Source organism: Formica exsecta, unplaced genomic scaffold (genome assembly GCF_003651465.1).
Source record: "Formica exsecta isolate Colony F162 unplaced genomic scaffold, ASM365146v1 scaffold393, whole genome shotgun sequence".
Lineage (NCBI taxonomy): Eukaryota > Metazoa > Arthropoda > Insecta > Hymenoptera > Formicidae > Formica > Formica exsecta.
In genome coordinates, this window is record NW_021851167.1 from 277,575 (window position 1) to 291,955 (window position 14,381).

Here is a 14,381-nt window from a genome sequence, read left to right on the forward strand (position 1 = left end):
CTGTGTTATCAATATTTTCCCTAATGTTGAAACTTTCCATGTACTTTACCTATACATAACGACAGATTAAAGTTGATTGCAGGAATTGATTTCAATTTATAACATTGTTGACTGAAAACATATTTGAAATGCGTATCTTTCTATTTGTTTGAGAGCAAAAATTATACTTGTTTATATTTTATTCTTATTACGAATATTTTTATTATTAGATATTTGATTATCGAAATATTGTGTTTGTGTGTGTGTGTATATATAAAAAATGAAACTGTATAGAATAAGTTTTGTAAATACATTTATACAGAGAGATACTCAAGACTAAAGTTAAAAATTTTGTTGATAATGTTTATAATTGTGACACAGATGTTGCATCTCATAAATAGTCTTACTTCTTTTATATTTTAAACTAAAAGATACAGAGATCATGATAAATAAAGTTCAAATTTTTAATGATTTGAACTGAACTTTATCATGTGAACATAACTATGATTCATAAAAGCTATTGAGATTGGTTGAGAGAGATATTATTGATAAAAAAATAATGTTAGTTCTCTATTCTTGAATAGTTTTCTGTCAGAATCACTGTTATATTCTCACAATAGAATTAAGTTTAAACCATTATTAAATTTTATTTATATTATGACCTAACTTATACATGTTTCTTTTTTCTATTTTTTTGCAGCCAATATCAAATTAGCACAAACTGCAGATGCTGATAAAGAAGAGGAAGCAGTAATAGTTAACATGCAGGAACCAGTAAAGTTAACATTTTCTTGTCGTTATTTAAACAGTTTTGTGAAGGCTGGTCCTCTTTGCAATCAAGTTCAACTGTCTATGTCCGATGATGTGCCTTTAGTATGCGAATATAAAATTGGTGATATTGGACACATCAGGTATTACCTGGCGCCCAAGATCGACGATGAGGAGGAAAATTAAAATAAGAAATAAAATTCGTATACATTGAACTATAATTATCAGTACCGTATTAAGTTACTTATTGCTTTGGAAAATGTGTCCTAGTAATTTTCTTACATACTTATCATATTTATTTCAATAGAAAAAGATTAATCGGCTTGACACGTTAATTCTAATAAAGGGACAATACCATACATATATTTTAATAATGGAGAGAAAATTAAATATTCTGTTATTAATATTGAGGTACAAGTAACGCAAAGTTAGAAGTACTTTTAAGGTAATATATTATTTGAATTTTACATTTAAAAGTTATTTGGCTTGTCACAGTGCTAGCGTAATGCAGAATTGACACTAAAATTCATAGTAGAGTGACACAATAATGATTAATATAGCAAAATGGTGTCATCTTCTTAATCAATATTCACATTGTTACTGTTCCAGAAACTGTGACAGTATTTTGATAATATCGCATTGTTTTTTTTTCTTTTTATATGTAAGAAGAACTCAATATATCTCCAAAAAATTTGATAAATTTTAAATATTATATGTTTTATATTCTTATATATCCTAGCCTAGATCGAAATTCCAAGTTTTGCTTAATCTTATTTCTTATACGTTTGTGTGTATAAGCTATTTTAATATAAAAATACATAATTAACTTACGAGCTGAGGGAATAAAAGGGCTATCATGGATGGAATAGCCTAGAAGTATAGTTAAATCTTACATAATTTGGATTTCTCGTATAATTACTCTAAATAATTAAATTAATGATTAATTGTTAAATATCGATTTATACTATAGAATTATTTTACACGCAAGCACTCCTCGATCGACAGATCTTTATAAGTAGTAAAATCATTCAGCACACATTTATTCTTCTTGTACTTAAACAAAAAAAGTTTCTTTTTAAATAAATAACTTTTTTATGCGTGCACTACATTAGAGGAAAAGAAGAGCAACAGTTAAAAACACAACAAAATGAGAGTTTTGGCAATATTAATCAGCCTCTTTGGTATTAAAGCCCTGATATTGCTTTCTTGTTTAACATTTTAACTCAATCAAAAATTATTTAACGAGAGAGGAGTTCTATTATATATTTTTTATACACGATTAAAAAGAAGATTATTATATTATAAAGAACGCGATAATTCTACCCTTTTTAGAAAAAATAGTTTGTATTATAGATTTCTCTCCAATATGCATTGGGAATTTTTAAAATGCGCTCAGTTATGCTTTTTCAGTGGAGATTACAACACAGATCTCGACTCTACTAGTTCCTTGTCACATCACGCTCCGATTTGGCATCCTTTTATATGTTATATAGATACGCGTTCAGTCTAGGTAGACATAATATTGAACATAGATAAGATGCTGTATAGTTTCTCCACGACTGAGACGCCATGCAAAACAGAAATATATATATTTATATATATATATATATATATATATGTATATGTTTCGGAAAGGAATGTAAAGGGCCTTTAAGCGTTCGTGCTACCATTACTCCCGTATAAGCTGGGATGTACGTATTTGTCATGCAAAGTTCTTAAATGCCTCAATAGATTGCTCTTTACATTGAAGCCTTTTTTGCAGTAGGAACAGAGGAAAGGCTTTTCGCCCGTATGCGTTCGCTGGTGGATGACCATCGAGGCATGGCTCGGGAATTCCTTTTGACATATGTTACATAATTTTTGATGATTGTGCACCCTCTTCGGCTTAGGGGGTGCCGAATTGTTCATCAAGGCCAGCTGCTCCTCCGTGTGCTCCGTCTGTATGTGACGTACCCATTCCTGCGGCGTAGAATACATGTTGCCGCATAGATCGCATTTCAGAGGTGGGAAGTCCTTGCTGTCATCGTTCACGTCGTCCTGAAATCGTCACGTTTCACAAAATTTCTGTGATATTATTATATCTATGCGAATCACATCACGTTTAAGGAAATCGAAATACCTTTCGTTTCTTTCTTCGATTTTCAGTCATGTCAGCGTGCGTGAATTCTATATGTCTCACCCAGTCTGACGGTCTGTTAAACGTTTGACTACACATATCGCACGTCAATGGTGTATATTCCTCTTCTTCCATATCTCCGTCTTCGTCCGCGCTATGCACAATCTCCTGCAAAGGGAATAATAGGAATTGTTATTGTTTCTCGTCTCTTCGTTATAAAAAGAGTAAGTAATTTAGTAGTTTTATTTTAACTCACTGGTTTGATATCGATTTCGTGGTCTATCGTAAGTGATTCCGACGGATCGATCGTCTCTTCCCAATCAATCGGCTCATCCTTCACTAACAGTTCCAGATTTAGCTCCGTCTAAAAAAAAAAAAAGAAAAACAAGAAGAACGTTAGATTTTCTATGAACGTCTTTTTTATTATATTATTACAACCAAATCTATAAAAAAAATGCTGCCTCACGTTTTCGCCACCTTCGCTCTTCGACTTATTCGATTCGACATCGCTGTTAACGGTCTTCTTTTTCTTGCTGTTCGTCTCGAGATTCTCCTTGTTTTTATTTTGCTCATTATTTTTATTTTCCTCTAAAACCTTTTTGGCGTCGGATTCGTTGGTCTTTTCTTCGATGATCTTCTCTGTGCTCTTCCTCTCGACCGGCTTCGAGGGTTGTACATTATTTTGGCATGCCGTAGCCTGTTGCGCGTTCTCGACTATTTTCTCGGTGGTCGGTTGTACCAATTTGATCTTCTGTATCTGCCCGGTCAGCTGCGACGATTCCCGCTTGTCGCGTTCGATTTTCTGATTGTTCGACTGTATGTTTTCTTTCTTGCTGCTACCGGTGTTCGATCTCCATAATCCACGCACACGCAATATATCGCCGGCTTTCAAGACTCCTTCCAGCTGATCATTCGTTACAGTGGCTTCGCCGCTATACATGTACTGTATCAAGATTTTTAGCGTACGGTATCCAATCTCTGTAGGCAGTACCTGAAAAGTACAGAATGATATCATCGATTTTGTAACGAGTAAGAAAAATGACGCGGTAAAAGATCCGATAAATTTTCATTATACCAACCACGATTATCGGAGCATTGGTGTTCGCGCCGAAGTGACACGTCTGGAAAATGTGACTTAGGTACGACGAGCAGGCCGCAAGGACGAACCGATGAGCCGCCACGTGTCGGCCGCAGGACGTGGCAAGTAGAACATCCGCAAAGGACTCCGAATGAAGCAGCGTCGCGACGGAGCTATGCAGATGCGCTCCGTAGCTGTGCCACTTGAGCTGATAATTCTCCGAAGCGGCGATTGCCATCTTTTCTATATTAGACAAAAGCGCGATCTCGGATTAGATAGGTGTGAAAATACAAGAAGATAACATTGCCATTCGATATCGCGTATTTAGCGCTAAATGCAAATTCCTCCAATTAATTTATCTAATCGATACAATTTTGATATAGAATAAAAATCGGAGAAATGACGTATATATGTACAATTGCAGAGAACTGTAATGCGTTTATGAGCCTGTTGCGTGGCGATGTAATCTCTTATTGATAAACCGATCAAATTATATTATTTGGCAGGATATGGCATCACATGGAATCTGTTTTTCGTCAGCATCTTGCGTATTGTTATCTATATCGATCTATCGTCGCGATTAAACAACTCCGGATGATTATCTGCAAAGGCGGTTTAGAAAGAGAGGCTACGTCGCCATGATCCCTCACGTCCGATCTCGCAAGCGAAGAGCGTCACGTCACGATCTAGCGAATGATCCTTCGCCGCGTGATCCACGAAGATAAAAAACTTCCTGTCACCTTCTATCTTCACGTTATCTTTCCACTGCGACTATATCGCAGTAATCGCGTAAACTTGACGTCGGCACACTCGTGCTACTTCAAAATTGTACAAATCGTTTGAAAAATCGATACAAAGAGATATGACAAATACTTTCTCGAGAACGACTACAATATTATTCGAGGTGGTGAGATCGTTTAAATCCTTCACTCACGACTCGAGCGGAACTGTCGAGTTGTCTCCTTGATCACGTTTGCGACGATCTCGTCGTCGTCGTCGTCGCCGCCCGTATACAGATCAATGCAGGCCGATAAGTCGCGCAACGTGATAAACTCGCGCGCGGTGTCACTCTCGCTACCGCGAGATTATTCCCCGATCTCCATACCTCGCCGCGCGTTAATCGAATTTGCAAACTCAATCAGGATGCGCAGGCATCGGGGTTGACCGCCCTGTCCTTTACCGCGAATCCGGCGATCCGACACGACACCCTTCATTCGCACCCTCTCGATACCGAGGTCGGGGGTCGCGTGTTTATTACGTCGCGTGTACGTGTATATATATATATATATATGCGGATTACACCGGAAACACTCCGTCGCGCGTCTTGACACCGAGGAAGAACCGCATTGATATTATCGCTCGCTCGTGAATCATCCACGGGGAGAAGAGCGCGAGAGAATGCGTCGCGACGAGCCCTCGATCGCTTTTCCCCTCTCTCTCTCTCTTTCTCTTTCTCTCTCTCTCTCTCTCTCTCTCTCTCTCTCTCTCTCTTGTTCTGGCCAGACGTCTCGTTTTTGCCGTTGAATCGCGATTTACCTGAAAACATCGGCGCACACTGGTAATGATTGGCAGGATTCACTCCGACGTGATCTACTTGAACGCGCGATTTACACGCGACGATAAATCAATCCGTGAACAAGACGTAGGACCAGGACGTCGACGAAGACGAGCACTGCGTGCACGAGCGCGGCGTATCTCGCGCGCGTCGTCGGTGTTTTGAAAGGCGCTTGGCGCGGACAGGACGGGGCACGGGGCAGATACGAGCATCGAACGAACCGCCGCGTAGGGGCCTAAAAATCGATATTTCGGTCTTTGCTCCATCCTCTCCGCGCGCCGTGTACGGTGCGGTGCGGTGCGGTGCGGTGCGGTGCGGCACGGCGCGGCCGTGGCTCGCCGGCTTTCGCCGGCTAGAGAGGTAGAGGTAGAGGGTAGGGTATGCCCCCCTGTTCATCATCGATTTTCCCGGCTACCAATCGCACGCATCCATTTATCGCATCGATCGCCCGAGCTGATTTCAGCGTTTGCGTCCGTACGTCCATCCGCCCGCTCGCTCCACGACGATTCATGCACCCTCCCGACGATTCCCTCTCTCCTCTCCCCGAACCGCCAGTTCCCTACCTCTCTTCCTATCCTCCCCACACCCGCCGGGATACCCTTCTCGCGACCCTACCCCTTCGTCGAGGCGACCCTCGCCGCCGCCGCCGCTTCGGTTCTCTGTATCTTCGATCGTAGATACGACTCGACTCGAGAGACCCGTCGAGGGTCGCGTCGAGAGGGAGGCCGACTTTGCGGACGCTGCGATCCGATGCGATCGCGTCCGCCGACTTCTTGATATGCCTGTTGATATCCCGCTACGTCGACCGGCGGTTTCCTTATTCGAAAGCTCTTCTTCTGTAGAAGGAGAACGTAGAGGATTTTCGGAGCGGCGAAATGTCGCGAGGTATCGATCACCTGCCGCTCGATGATCTATCCTGTCCAGACGAAGGATCGGAAGGCGCTTTCTTTCTCCCGTTTGTGAGTTTGTACACGGGACGTCTAGAAGATTTCATCAAGAAAATTAGTCGTTTTCTCATTATGACATTTGCCGCGTCTCTTTGATTGATTTTTCAAACGGTTTATAATATTCTTATAGTAAGCTCTAACGCAAAATTTGCACGCGCATTGATATATATGTGGTAAAAGCGATAAAGCACATTACAAAATTGGTAATGTTAATTTAGTTATCAAAGAGCGCGTTTTTACGTCGCTGAATAATGATGCCGGCAATATCCACCATAGTCGAGTTTGAATAATTTTTTTTTTTTTTTTTTGCAGATTTGACTTTACTTTATATACATAATAATAACCTTAATATACCTACGTGTTTGTGATGGAATCAACAATTACACTCTTATGTCACTCTAATGTCACGCGACAACGCGCCGAGGGATCTATGGATCCTTTCGGGCTTTGTCATTCCGACAACTTCGTGGAGATTGAACGCGATCGAAGATGTCATTCGTGCCCGAAGATGGCGCCGGTAGTGGGATTGTTCGATTTTCAGGATTTCCTCGGTCACATGCACACGTAATGCTACGTGTATGTGTGTGTGTGCGTGCGTGTGCCGTGCGCGGCGACGTACCGCATTGCGTCGACGACCCATTTTGCAACGGGGGCGATAAGTCGCGCTCGCGCGACCCTCCCTGCCGTTTAAATAATCAATCTCGCGACGCCCGCTTATCGAGACGCCTTTTTACCTGCCGGTGCTACAACGAGGAGGCGGTTAGGACACGACGCGTGGTTCGGCGTCGTCGAATTCTCCGTCTCGCGTTGCATCTGTATAATTTTCTCTTCGCTCTTCGACGCTACGATCTCCTCAAACTCGAAATCGTGCGAGGTATCGTCGTAAAAAAAGCTTGACAGTCCGCGCTGATCACCGCGGGACAGAGAAATTCCGATGATCGACGATGATCGATCCGCAGGATGAAGGTATGCGCGGTTTGAATCGCGATCGCTCGAGTCACGTGGTGACGAGTCACGTGGCGTTTTCGCGTGAGCTGCGCGAGGGCGCTTCGCGAGCGAACACGTCGTGCGACAGGCTTCACAACAGTCCGTGTGTTTCGTAAATATGCGTATTATTGCCGTCGGTCGGAGCTTCGTCGCGACGACGATGATGTCGAGGACGATCTGAGAGGAAGGATGCGATTCTCGGGAACGTGACTCGGTGTCGCGGACTTAATTGATACGGCCGATGGTGTTCGCGTGCGATTCGTGAGTGGCTTCGTTGACCCAATTTTGATAGACGGAAGGTCCTTCCTTTGCGATTATGATCCTTTCGGTGCACTCTCTGGTCGGAGTCGGTAGCCTCCGAGACGGACAGATCGCGCCGATTCGTAAAATTCGCCGAGTCTAAGTAGAAAGAAAAAAATATTATCTCGTGTGTTGGTCTCTACGCGAGAATATCGGAGTCGGTGGCCTCCGAGACGGACGATGACAGATCGCGCCGATTCGTAAAATTCGCCGAGTCTAAGTAGAAAGAAAAAAATATTATCTCGTGTGTTGGTCTCTACGCGAGAATACTCGGTTGAGGACTCCTCTCTATTTTATAGAGTACGATAAAATTAGGTTAAGTCGGGTTCTTATCACTTCGTCCTCCTGGCTCGATTCCCCGACGTCGTAGACAGTGAGCTCAACAGGCGGATTCCGCGTAAAGTGGTGAATAGATATATGGATGTTGCTGTTGGCTCCCGCAGCGTGTTTCGACTCGGGGACCAGACGGAGCAGGCAAGATGAAATATGTTTGTCCAAATTCTCGTGCAGGAACGTCAAAGAGACACGATTGTACGATTTTGATAAATCGCCAGCGATCCGTAACTGTGATTTCTACGTTCATATATGGCAATACGTGAGAGGAACTCTAGCCACGAGCAAGATGCCTCACATCACGAGAAAATGGGAGCTATTTCCGGGCAGAAATCGCTTTTGTTGCGACGGCCGAGTGATGATGGCACCGCAAACCGGAGTATTCTATGTCACAGTGTGCCTCATCGTCGGAACAAGTGGATTATTCTTCGGTTTTGAGTAAGCGCATGATATATAAATTTATATTATATTATATATATTATATACTTTCTTCAAAAATAGAGAATCAATATAGGATCAGATAGAGATAAATTGTTACAACATCTTGCATACTTTAATCTTCTCTGAAAGAGAAGAAATGCGAGACAAGAATAATGTGTCTTGAGATAGTTTGTGAGATTGAATCTATTGGCAAGAAGATTAATGCTTTTCTATGCATTAGCAAAATAAAATTATCTTCTTTTCTAGTTGTCCGTATTTGGCACTACACGTAACACCAGCAATACCAGTAATAGGAGCTTTGCTATTCATATTTGTAATGTCTGCTTTGTTCCGCACAAGCTTCAGCGATCCTGGAGTAATTCCGAGAGCAACACCTGACGAAGCAGCTTATATTGAAAAACAAATCGGTATATAAATATAATTGTGTGTGTTGTGATATTTATAGATAGTTAAATCATTTCATTTAGATATAATGCCATTATAATGCCATTTATAATGCCATTAATATTTAAATGTAGAAATAATGAAAAAAATTGTTTATATTATACCTACATGTAAATTTATTAAATACTAAATTAAAATATTTTTCATGCTGGGCTGTAGAAGTACCAAACAATGGCAACTCTAAAACATACAGACCTCCTCCTAGAACAAAAGAAGTCTTGATTAGAGGACAACCAGTAAAACTAAAATATTGTTTCACATGTAAAATATTTAGGCCACCAAGGGCCTCTCATTGTAGCTTATGCGACAATTGTGTAGGTATGTGTGTATATCTTATTGTGTTATTTTATTAAAATGTAGATCATTTATCAAAAAATAGATTATACGTGTAAAGATATCTGCAATATTTGTTTTCTCTTTTCTTTTTGTATTATCAGATATATATCAGGATTGATATTGTATAGCAATCACTGATAATTGATCACGAATATCAGACATGATTTTAAAGATAACTATTTTTGCAGAGAGATTTGATCATCATTGCCCATGGGTCGGTAATTGCGTAGGCAGAAGAAATTATAGATATTTCTATGCTTTTATAGTGTCCCTAGCATTTCTTTGTGTCTTTATATTTATATGCGCAGTCACGCATCTAATTATGCGTAAGTGCTTTAATTTCTGAATTGCTAAATGAATAGAAATAAATATTTTAGAAAAAGTAAAACGCAATATTTTATATTTATCTTATTTTTTTTATAATGATTGTAGTTACAAAGGATAACAAGCCGTTTTTAGAAGCTGTCAAGTTATCTCCGAGCAGCGTTATTGTCGGAGTCGTATGTTTCTTCTCTGTTTGGAGCATTTTAGGTCTTGCTGGCTTTCACACGTATTTAACTAGCAGTAATCAAACAACTAACGAAGATGTAAGTAGGTTTGACAAAATTATGTATAAATAAGCAACTTTTTTTCAATTCTTTTGTATCTTTTTTTGGCTGTTATCCCACAATAGATTAAGGGATCATTCACGAATAGGAGAGGTCAGGACAATTTTAATCCCTATAGTCAAGGAAATATCTGTGGAAATTTTTTTTATGTTCTATGTGGACCAGCTCCACCTAGCTTAATCGGTAAGATCCCTTCTTACATATTAAAAGCTTAATATATTTGCAAACATGCAATTTATGGAATCAAAAAAAAATTATACATCTATCATTGTTGTATTCTGTTATTTTATATCGGTTTCATTCATTCTCAAATCATATCTTTTCAGATCGAAGAGGAATAGTCACACCCGAATATCGCGCAGAACACGAATCAATTGGTGATGATAATATGATCACTAATAATAAGACGTATGGTACTGCCAAGATCGTACAGCCTCAGGTAATTACGATTAAGCGTATTTATTAGTCTATTTTGTATGCTAGTATCAAATAAATAGTGCAATAGATATTTAATAAGCAACATATATGATATTAATTCTTCATCTTTTTTTTTTCTTGTACATTACAACAGTCAAATGGTACAACGGTTCAAACAAGTCCTACCACGGATTTTACGGGCTCGATGAACAATTTAATCAGCGGTCAACATTCTCCGAGAATAGAGTCAATAAACGGTGAGTTGACCCTCTTGAGGCATCCTACGCGTTGCCCCGAGGATCTTCCAAAATATCCGCGCCAATATATCAACGACACTTATGTGCCGCCATATCCGACGCAACATTGCTCTCAGGATTCTATGAAACATATTAAATATAACACTGAGATAGACCGATTAAATCCAGAATTTCAGAAGTATCCGTGTAGATGCGAAGAGAGTTTACAAAAGTATCCTCACAGATGTAGAGAGGAATATCATAGATGCTCGGATAACAATCTCATATATGATCAGTGCATAGGGGATCAGAAATACGACATTGATCTTCAAAAGTATCCTCAGAGATACTCCGAGGATCCCCTACGTTACCAGATAAGCGAGAAGAACGGTTATACCGATCTGCAAAAATTTCCGCAATGTTATTCCGAGGACCCGTTGCGAATCGCGCAATCCTCGCATATGCTTAAATATAATAATTTGAGGTGTACCGAGCACAGTTTAAAATATCCAATATCGAAGAATATTTTGCCGGCGCGTATATTAGGTACGGGTGGCATTCCGATTATCGGGCAGACCGCGATCGGACTCGTCGTCAATAGATTTGGCTCTGGACCACTAACCAACGATTTATCATATACCGAGAACTCGTTATGTCCGAGTGATAGTACCGAAGAAGATCTGTTGAATCGACGTTTCATTATGAGTTCACTGAGTGATAACGAGGATATTTAACGTTTGTTATATATAAACCAATAATAATGCATTTTTTTAAATATACGATTTGGTTATAGAGAGAAAAAAGAAAAAACGATACAAATCATGTAATTATTACATTCTCTTACCAAAGAAATTGTAGATTCGTAATATTAAAAAGCTTTAATATGATTCGTCCTATTCTCAAATTCTCGCACTAAAGAAGTGCTCTAATTTGTATATATAAATTATATGGTTGTTCTTGATTTAATTGGGAATTGAAAAAAAAGAATTATATATACAAATGTCAAGCAGTTGAAATTAATTGTTGCAAAAAGAGATCTATTTATTTTTTGAAAATACCGTTTTGCGTTATATATAGATTTTTATTTTGAAAGTAAAATATCTATATTATAGTTATATATATGATGATATATAAGTGAAGTTATAAGAAATATAAGATGTGTAGCAGTTGTATTTACTTAAGATGCAATTCTTTTTTTTTTTTTTCCATAAAACATCTTTTTTGTAATTATAATTTATATATTGTATGAAAAATAAGTTCTTTTTAAATTTGTTATATTGTATTATTCTCTGCATTCAATATATTCTCGGTTAAAAATTTTTTTTATTTTTCTCACATAAATTATGCTTAATTGGATAGCTTTCATTGATTATAAAGACGGATAAAAATGCAATATATATATGCAAAGATATATATTTTTAACATTCATTTTTTTTCAATATTGAATTTATATTGTAAAAACAAAATTCTTTTTTCTTTAGGTATAAATGTATTTCTGTGAGTCTGTGTGTGTGTATATATATATATATATATATATATATATATATATAAGTTTTTTTGTAATTAATAAAACTTCAACTAACTAAATAATATCAAAAGCTTAAGAATATTTGTAAAGTGTTACAGTATTACAAATAATATTCTACGCACTTATGTAAACTTATTAACATATTCATTTGTAAATACGCTATCAATATTAATTATATAACCATCGCTGATAAATCTTATCGATGTAGATAGCTTTATTAGTTATATTGTTTAAGTATGTATAGTTATGCAGTGCATAACACAGGATATCTTTAAATGTAAGATGTTATCACAGCTTTTGTGTGTTGCGAATAATGTATCTGTCACTTTGTTAATATCTTGATCAAAGTAAAAGTATTATTGAGCAAAACACGCATTGAAACGAAGTGTACTAATAAATCCTCAGATATCATCCTTCGCATCTTGACGCTAAGAAGGAAATGTTCAAACATATCATGTTAATATATTATTAAAGAAGATAAACGTGTCAGTAAGAACTGATTCTGTCATTCATCAAGAGAACCAGTTAGAATCGCAACACTACTTGGAATTATGCCAATGTCGACAATTGATTACCGTGCTTCACGTACATGGTTTTGAATAAAAGATATTGACTTAAAATCGCTCTTCCTTTCTCATTTGATTACTATTATATAACTTGCAACATCTTTGGCTTTTTGTTTTCCAGTCCTTTTTCAAATTTGTTAATTCTCTCGCTTTTTCGATCTTTAACTTTCTACGTATATGCAGTTTCCTCTTTACATATATAAATTTTCTCATTACATCTTATTTCTTTATCTCTCGAATTATTTTAAACGACAACTAAGATTTAACCATTTATATTATTAAAAAATATTTATAACTACGAAAAAACGTAAAAAATGTTAAATTTGCAAATGAGAGCAATTTACTCGGTGAGAAGTAGGATATAGGATTTCTTAGATAAGATTCAGAGAGCACATTTGAGAAATCCTGACCGAGCGAGTTTGGAGTAAAACGATAAAAGTGCACCAGAATAAAACGAAAACCGGACAGTAAAATATGGGTCACTTGCGGAAAGTGAGTTGATGACAGGTTTGAGAAGCAATTGCGACAAGGCAGCTCGACAGGGTCACACAAGTTGTGCTTTTAAAACCCTTGAATTACTTTGCGAAGGCTTTATATAAGTCTTTCTATCAGAATCGTAACGATTTCATCTTCTTTCTTGGAAGATCTTGCTTTCTACTAACAAACATTAACACAACTAAAAAAAATGCAACATACATATTCTACAAATAAAAGCAATCGATAAAAGAAAACATATCATTTTAGATTTTATGTTTTTGGTTGCCGTTGCACTTAATACTGCTTAATGAATATATTAATGCATTTCTGTCATTAAGGCAAAAATAAATAAACACTATCACTTGTAATGAGATATTATATAAATCTTGATTTGCAAATCAATTTGATTATTTTTTTAATCTTTCTTGGAATCTATAAATTTAATTACTTGTTTCTGATAAAAATATTCAACTCATCGTAAATAAATTAATAATGGAAAGTAACATGTACACTTATCTTATTACTTTGATTTTAAAAATCTTAGCAATCGAAAGCAATTTAATTATTGAATTTAACAAGGAAAAGAAGCAATCTTTGCTTGCAAGAAGTGAGTAATATTAACAGTTTTTAAATAAATTTTGTTTATTTATGGATCTCGTTTAGATCTCTAGATTTCGATTTATAAATTGGGTTAATACATTAGCGGCTCATTCTCGATGTATCTTCCCTTTCTTGTCTAGTAAGAATGAGCCCAATGATTACGAAATCATCTGGAAGAATTGTATACTTGCAAACAGCGATATATTATGCATGATAAGATTGCTCAGATAATCCGGCTACGTTAATCGTGGCTAGAATTATCGAACGACTTTTGAGGTCAGAATCGAGTGACGTGGCGATGGTCCGTGCGCGACCACGAACGATGGTCACGACTACGAGTGAGAGTCTCTTTGTATAGATCAGTGTTCTGGGCCGGAAGTGGCGGTAATCCATTTTCTCAACTTTCCATTCCATTGCGACTATATAGAATAAACATCGCGGTTGCGTGCGGTTAACGTTATTCTAGCATTATAAAAACGCTTGAATCTAGGGCTTACCTGGCCCTACGCAATTTCTTAACATATGTGTCATATATGGAGAAAAAATATTGTATTTAAAATAGAAACTGAAAATATTTATATTAGTCGTTATTCTTATTAAATATAAATAATTAATGTAGAATAATAATTTATATATTTAGAGAAATATACACACACATATGTATA

The 14,381-nt window shown here is 37.5% G+C and overlaps 3 protein-coding genes across 9 annotated transcripts in view; 2 read left to right on the top strand and 1 right to left on the bottom strand.

The window, feature by feature from the left end:
* Positions 1-1,438, top strand: part of LOC115239660 (proliferating cell nuclear antigen) — a 2,859-nt gene extending 1,421 nt beyond the window's left edge. Inside the window, exon 5 of the mRNA XM_029814300.1 lies at positions 680-1,438. Coding sequence (XP_029670160.1) covers positions 680-933 — 254 coding nt within the window. The 3' untranslated portion in view covers positions 934-1,438. The remainder of the gene's footprint in view (positions 1-679) is intronic.
* Positions 1,439-1,503: 65 nt separating this feature from the next.
* LOC115239654 (zinc finger protein 615) lies at positions 1,504-7,849 on the bottom strand. 6 transcript variants are annotated; one of them, XM_029814289.1, is made up of 7 exons: positions 6,802-7,167; positions 6,393-6,476; positions 3,943-4,184; positions 3,330-3,854; positions 3,120-3,227; positions 2,867-3,031; positions 1,504-2,784 (listed from the first exon to the last, which is right to left on the bottom strand). In XM_029814289.1, the coding sequence occupies exons 3-7, from the start codon at positions 4,177-4,179 to the stop codon at positions 2,398-2,400; spliced, it is 1,422 nt and encodes a 473-aa protein (XP_029670149.1). In that variant the 5' UTR covers positions 4,180-4,184; positions 6,393-6,476; positions 6,802-7,167; the 3' UTR covers positions 1,504-2,397. The 6 variants fall into 6 exon arrangements, with proteins under 6 accessions (XP_029670149.1, XP_029670146.1, XP_029670150.1 ...); XM_029814286.1 differs by lacking the exons at positions 6,393-6,476; positions 6,802-7,167 and adding an exon at positions 7,178-7,849; XM_029814290.1 differs by lacking the exons at positions 6,393-6,476; positions 6,802-7,167 and adding an exon at positions 6,060-6,386.
* Positions 7,850-7,887: 38 nt separating this feature from the next.
* The window catches only part of LOC115239652 (palmitoyltransferase ZDHHC18-like), an 18,740-nt gene continuing 12,246 nt past the window's right edge, over positions 7,888-14,381 (top strand). Inside the window, exons 1-8 of one of the 2 annotated variants that reach the window (XM_029814281.1) lie at positions 7,888-8,501; positions 8,751-8,911; positions 9,108-9,266; positions 9,473-9,610; positions 9,717-9,871; positions 9,958-10,075; positions 10,219-10,331; positions 10,464-10,566. In XM_029814281.1, coding sequence (XP_029670141.1) covers positions 8,152-8,501; positions 8,751-8,911; positions 9,108-9,266; positions 9,473-9,610; positions 9,717-9,871; positions 9,958-10,075; positions 10,219-10,331; positions 10,464-10,566 — 1,297 coding nt within the window. In that variant the 5' untranslated portion in view covers positions 7,888-8,151. Of the gene's footprint in view, positions 8,502-8,750; positions 8,912-9,107; positions 9,267-9,472; positions 9,611-9,716; positions 9,872-9,957; positions 10,076-10,218; positions 10,332-10,463; positions 11,863-14,381 lie in introns of those variants that run through there. The other variant, XM_029814280.1, reaches the window with a different exon arrangement.

Excerpts from the sequence above, each read along its gene's own strand:
- LOC115239654 (XM_029814286.1), bottom strand. The coding sequence starts at position 7,256 with ATGCAACGCGAGACGGAGAATTCGACGACGCCGAACCACGCGTCGTGT. Across the intron at positions 3,032-3,119 it reads ACGAAATCGATATCAAACCA|GAGATTGTGCATAGCGCGGA; the intron begins GTGAGTTAAAAT and ends TTCCCTTTGCAG. Across the intron at positions 2,785-2,866 it reads ATCGAAGAAAGAAACGAAAG|GACGACGTGAACGATGACAG; the intron begins GTATTTCGATTT and ends TGACGATTTCAG.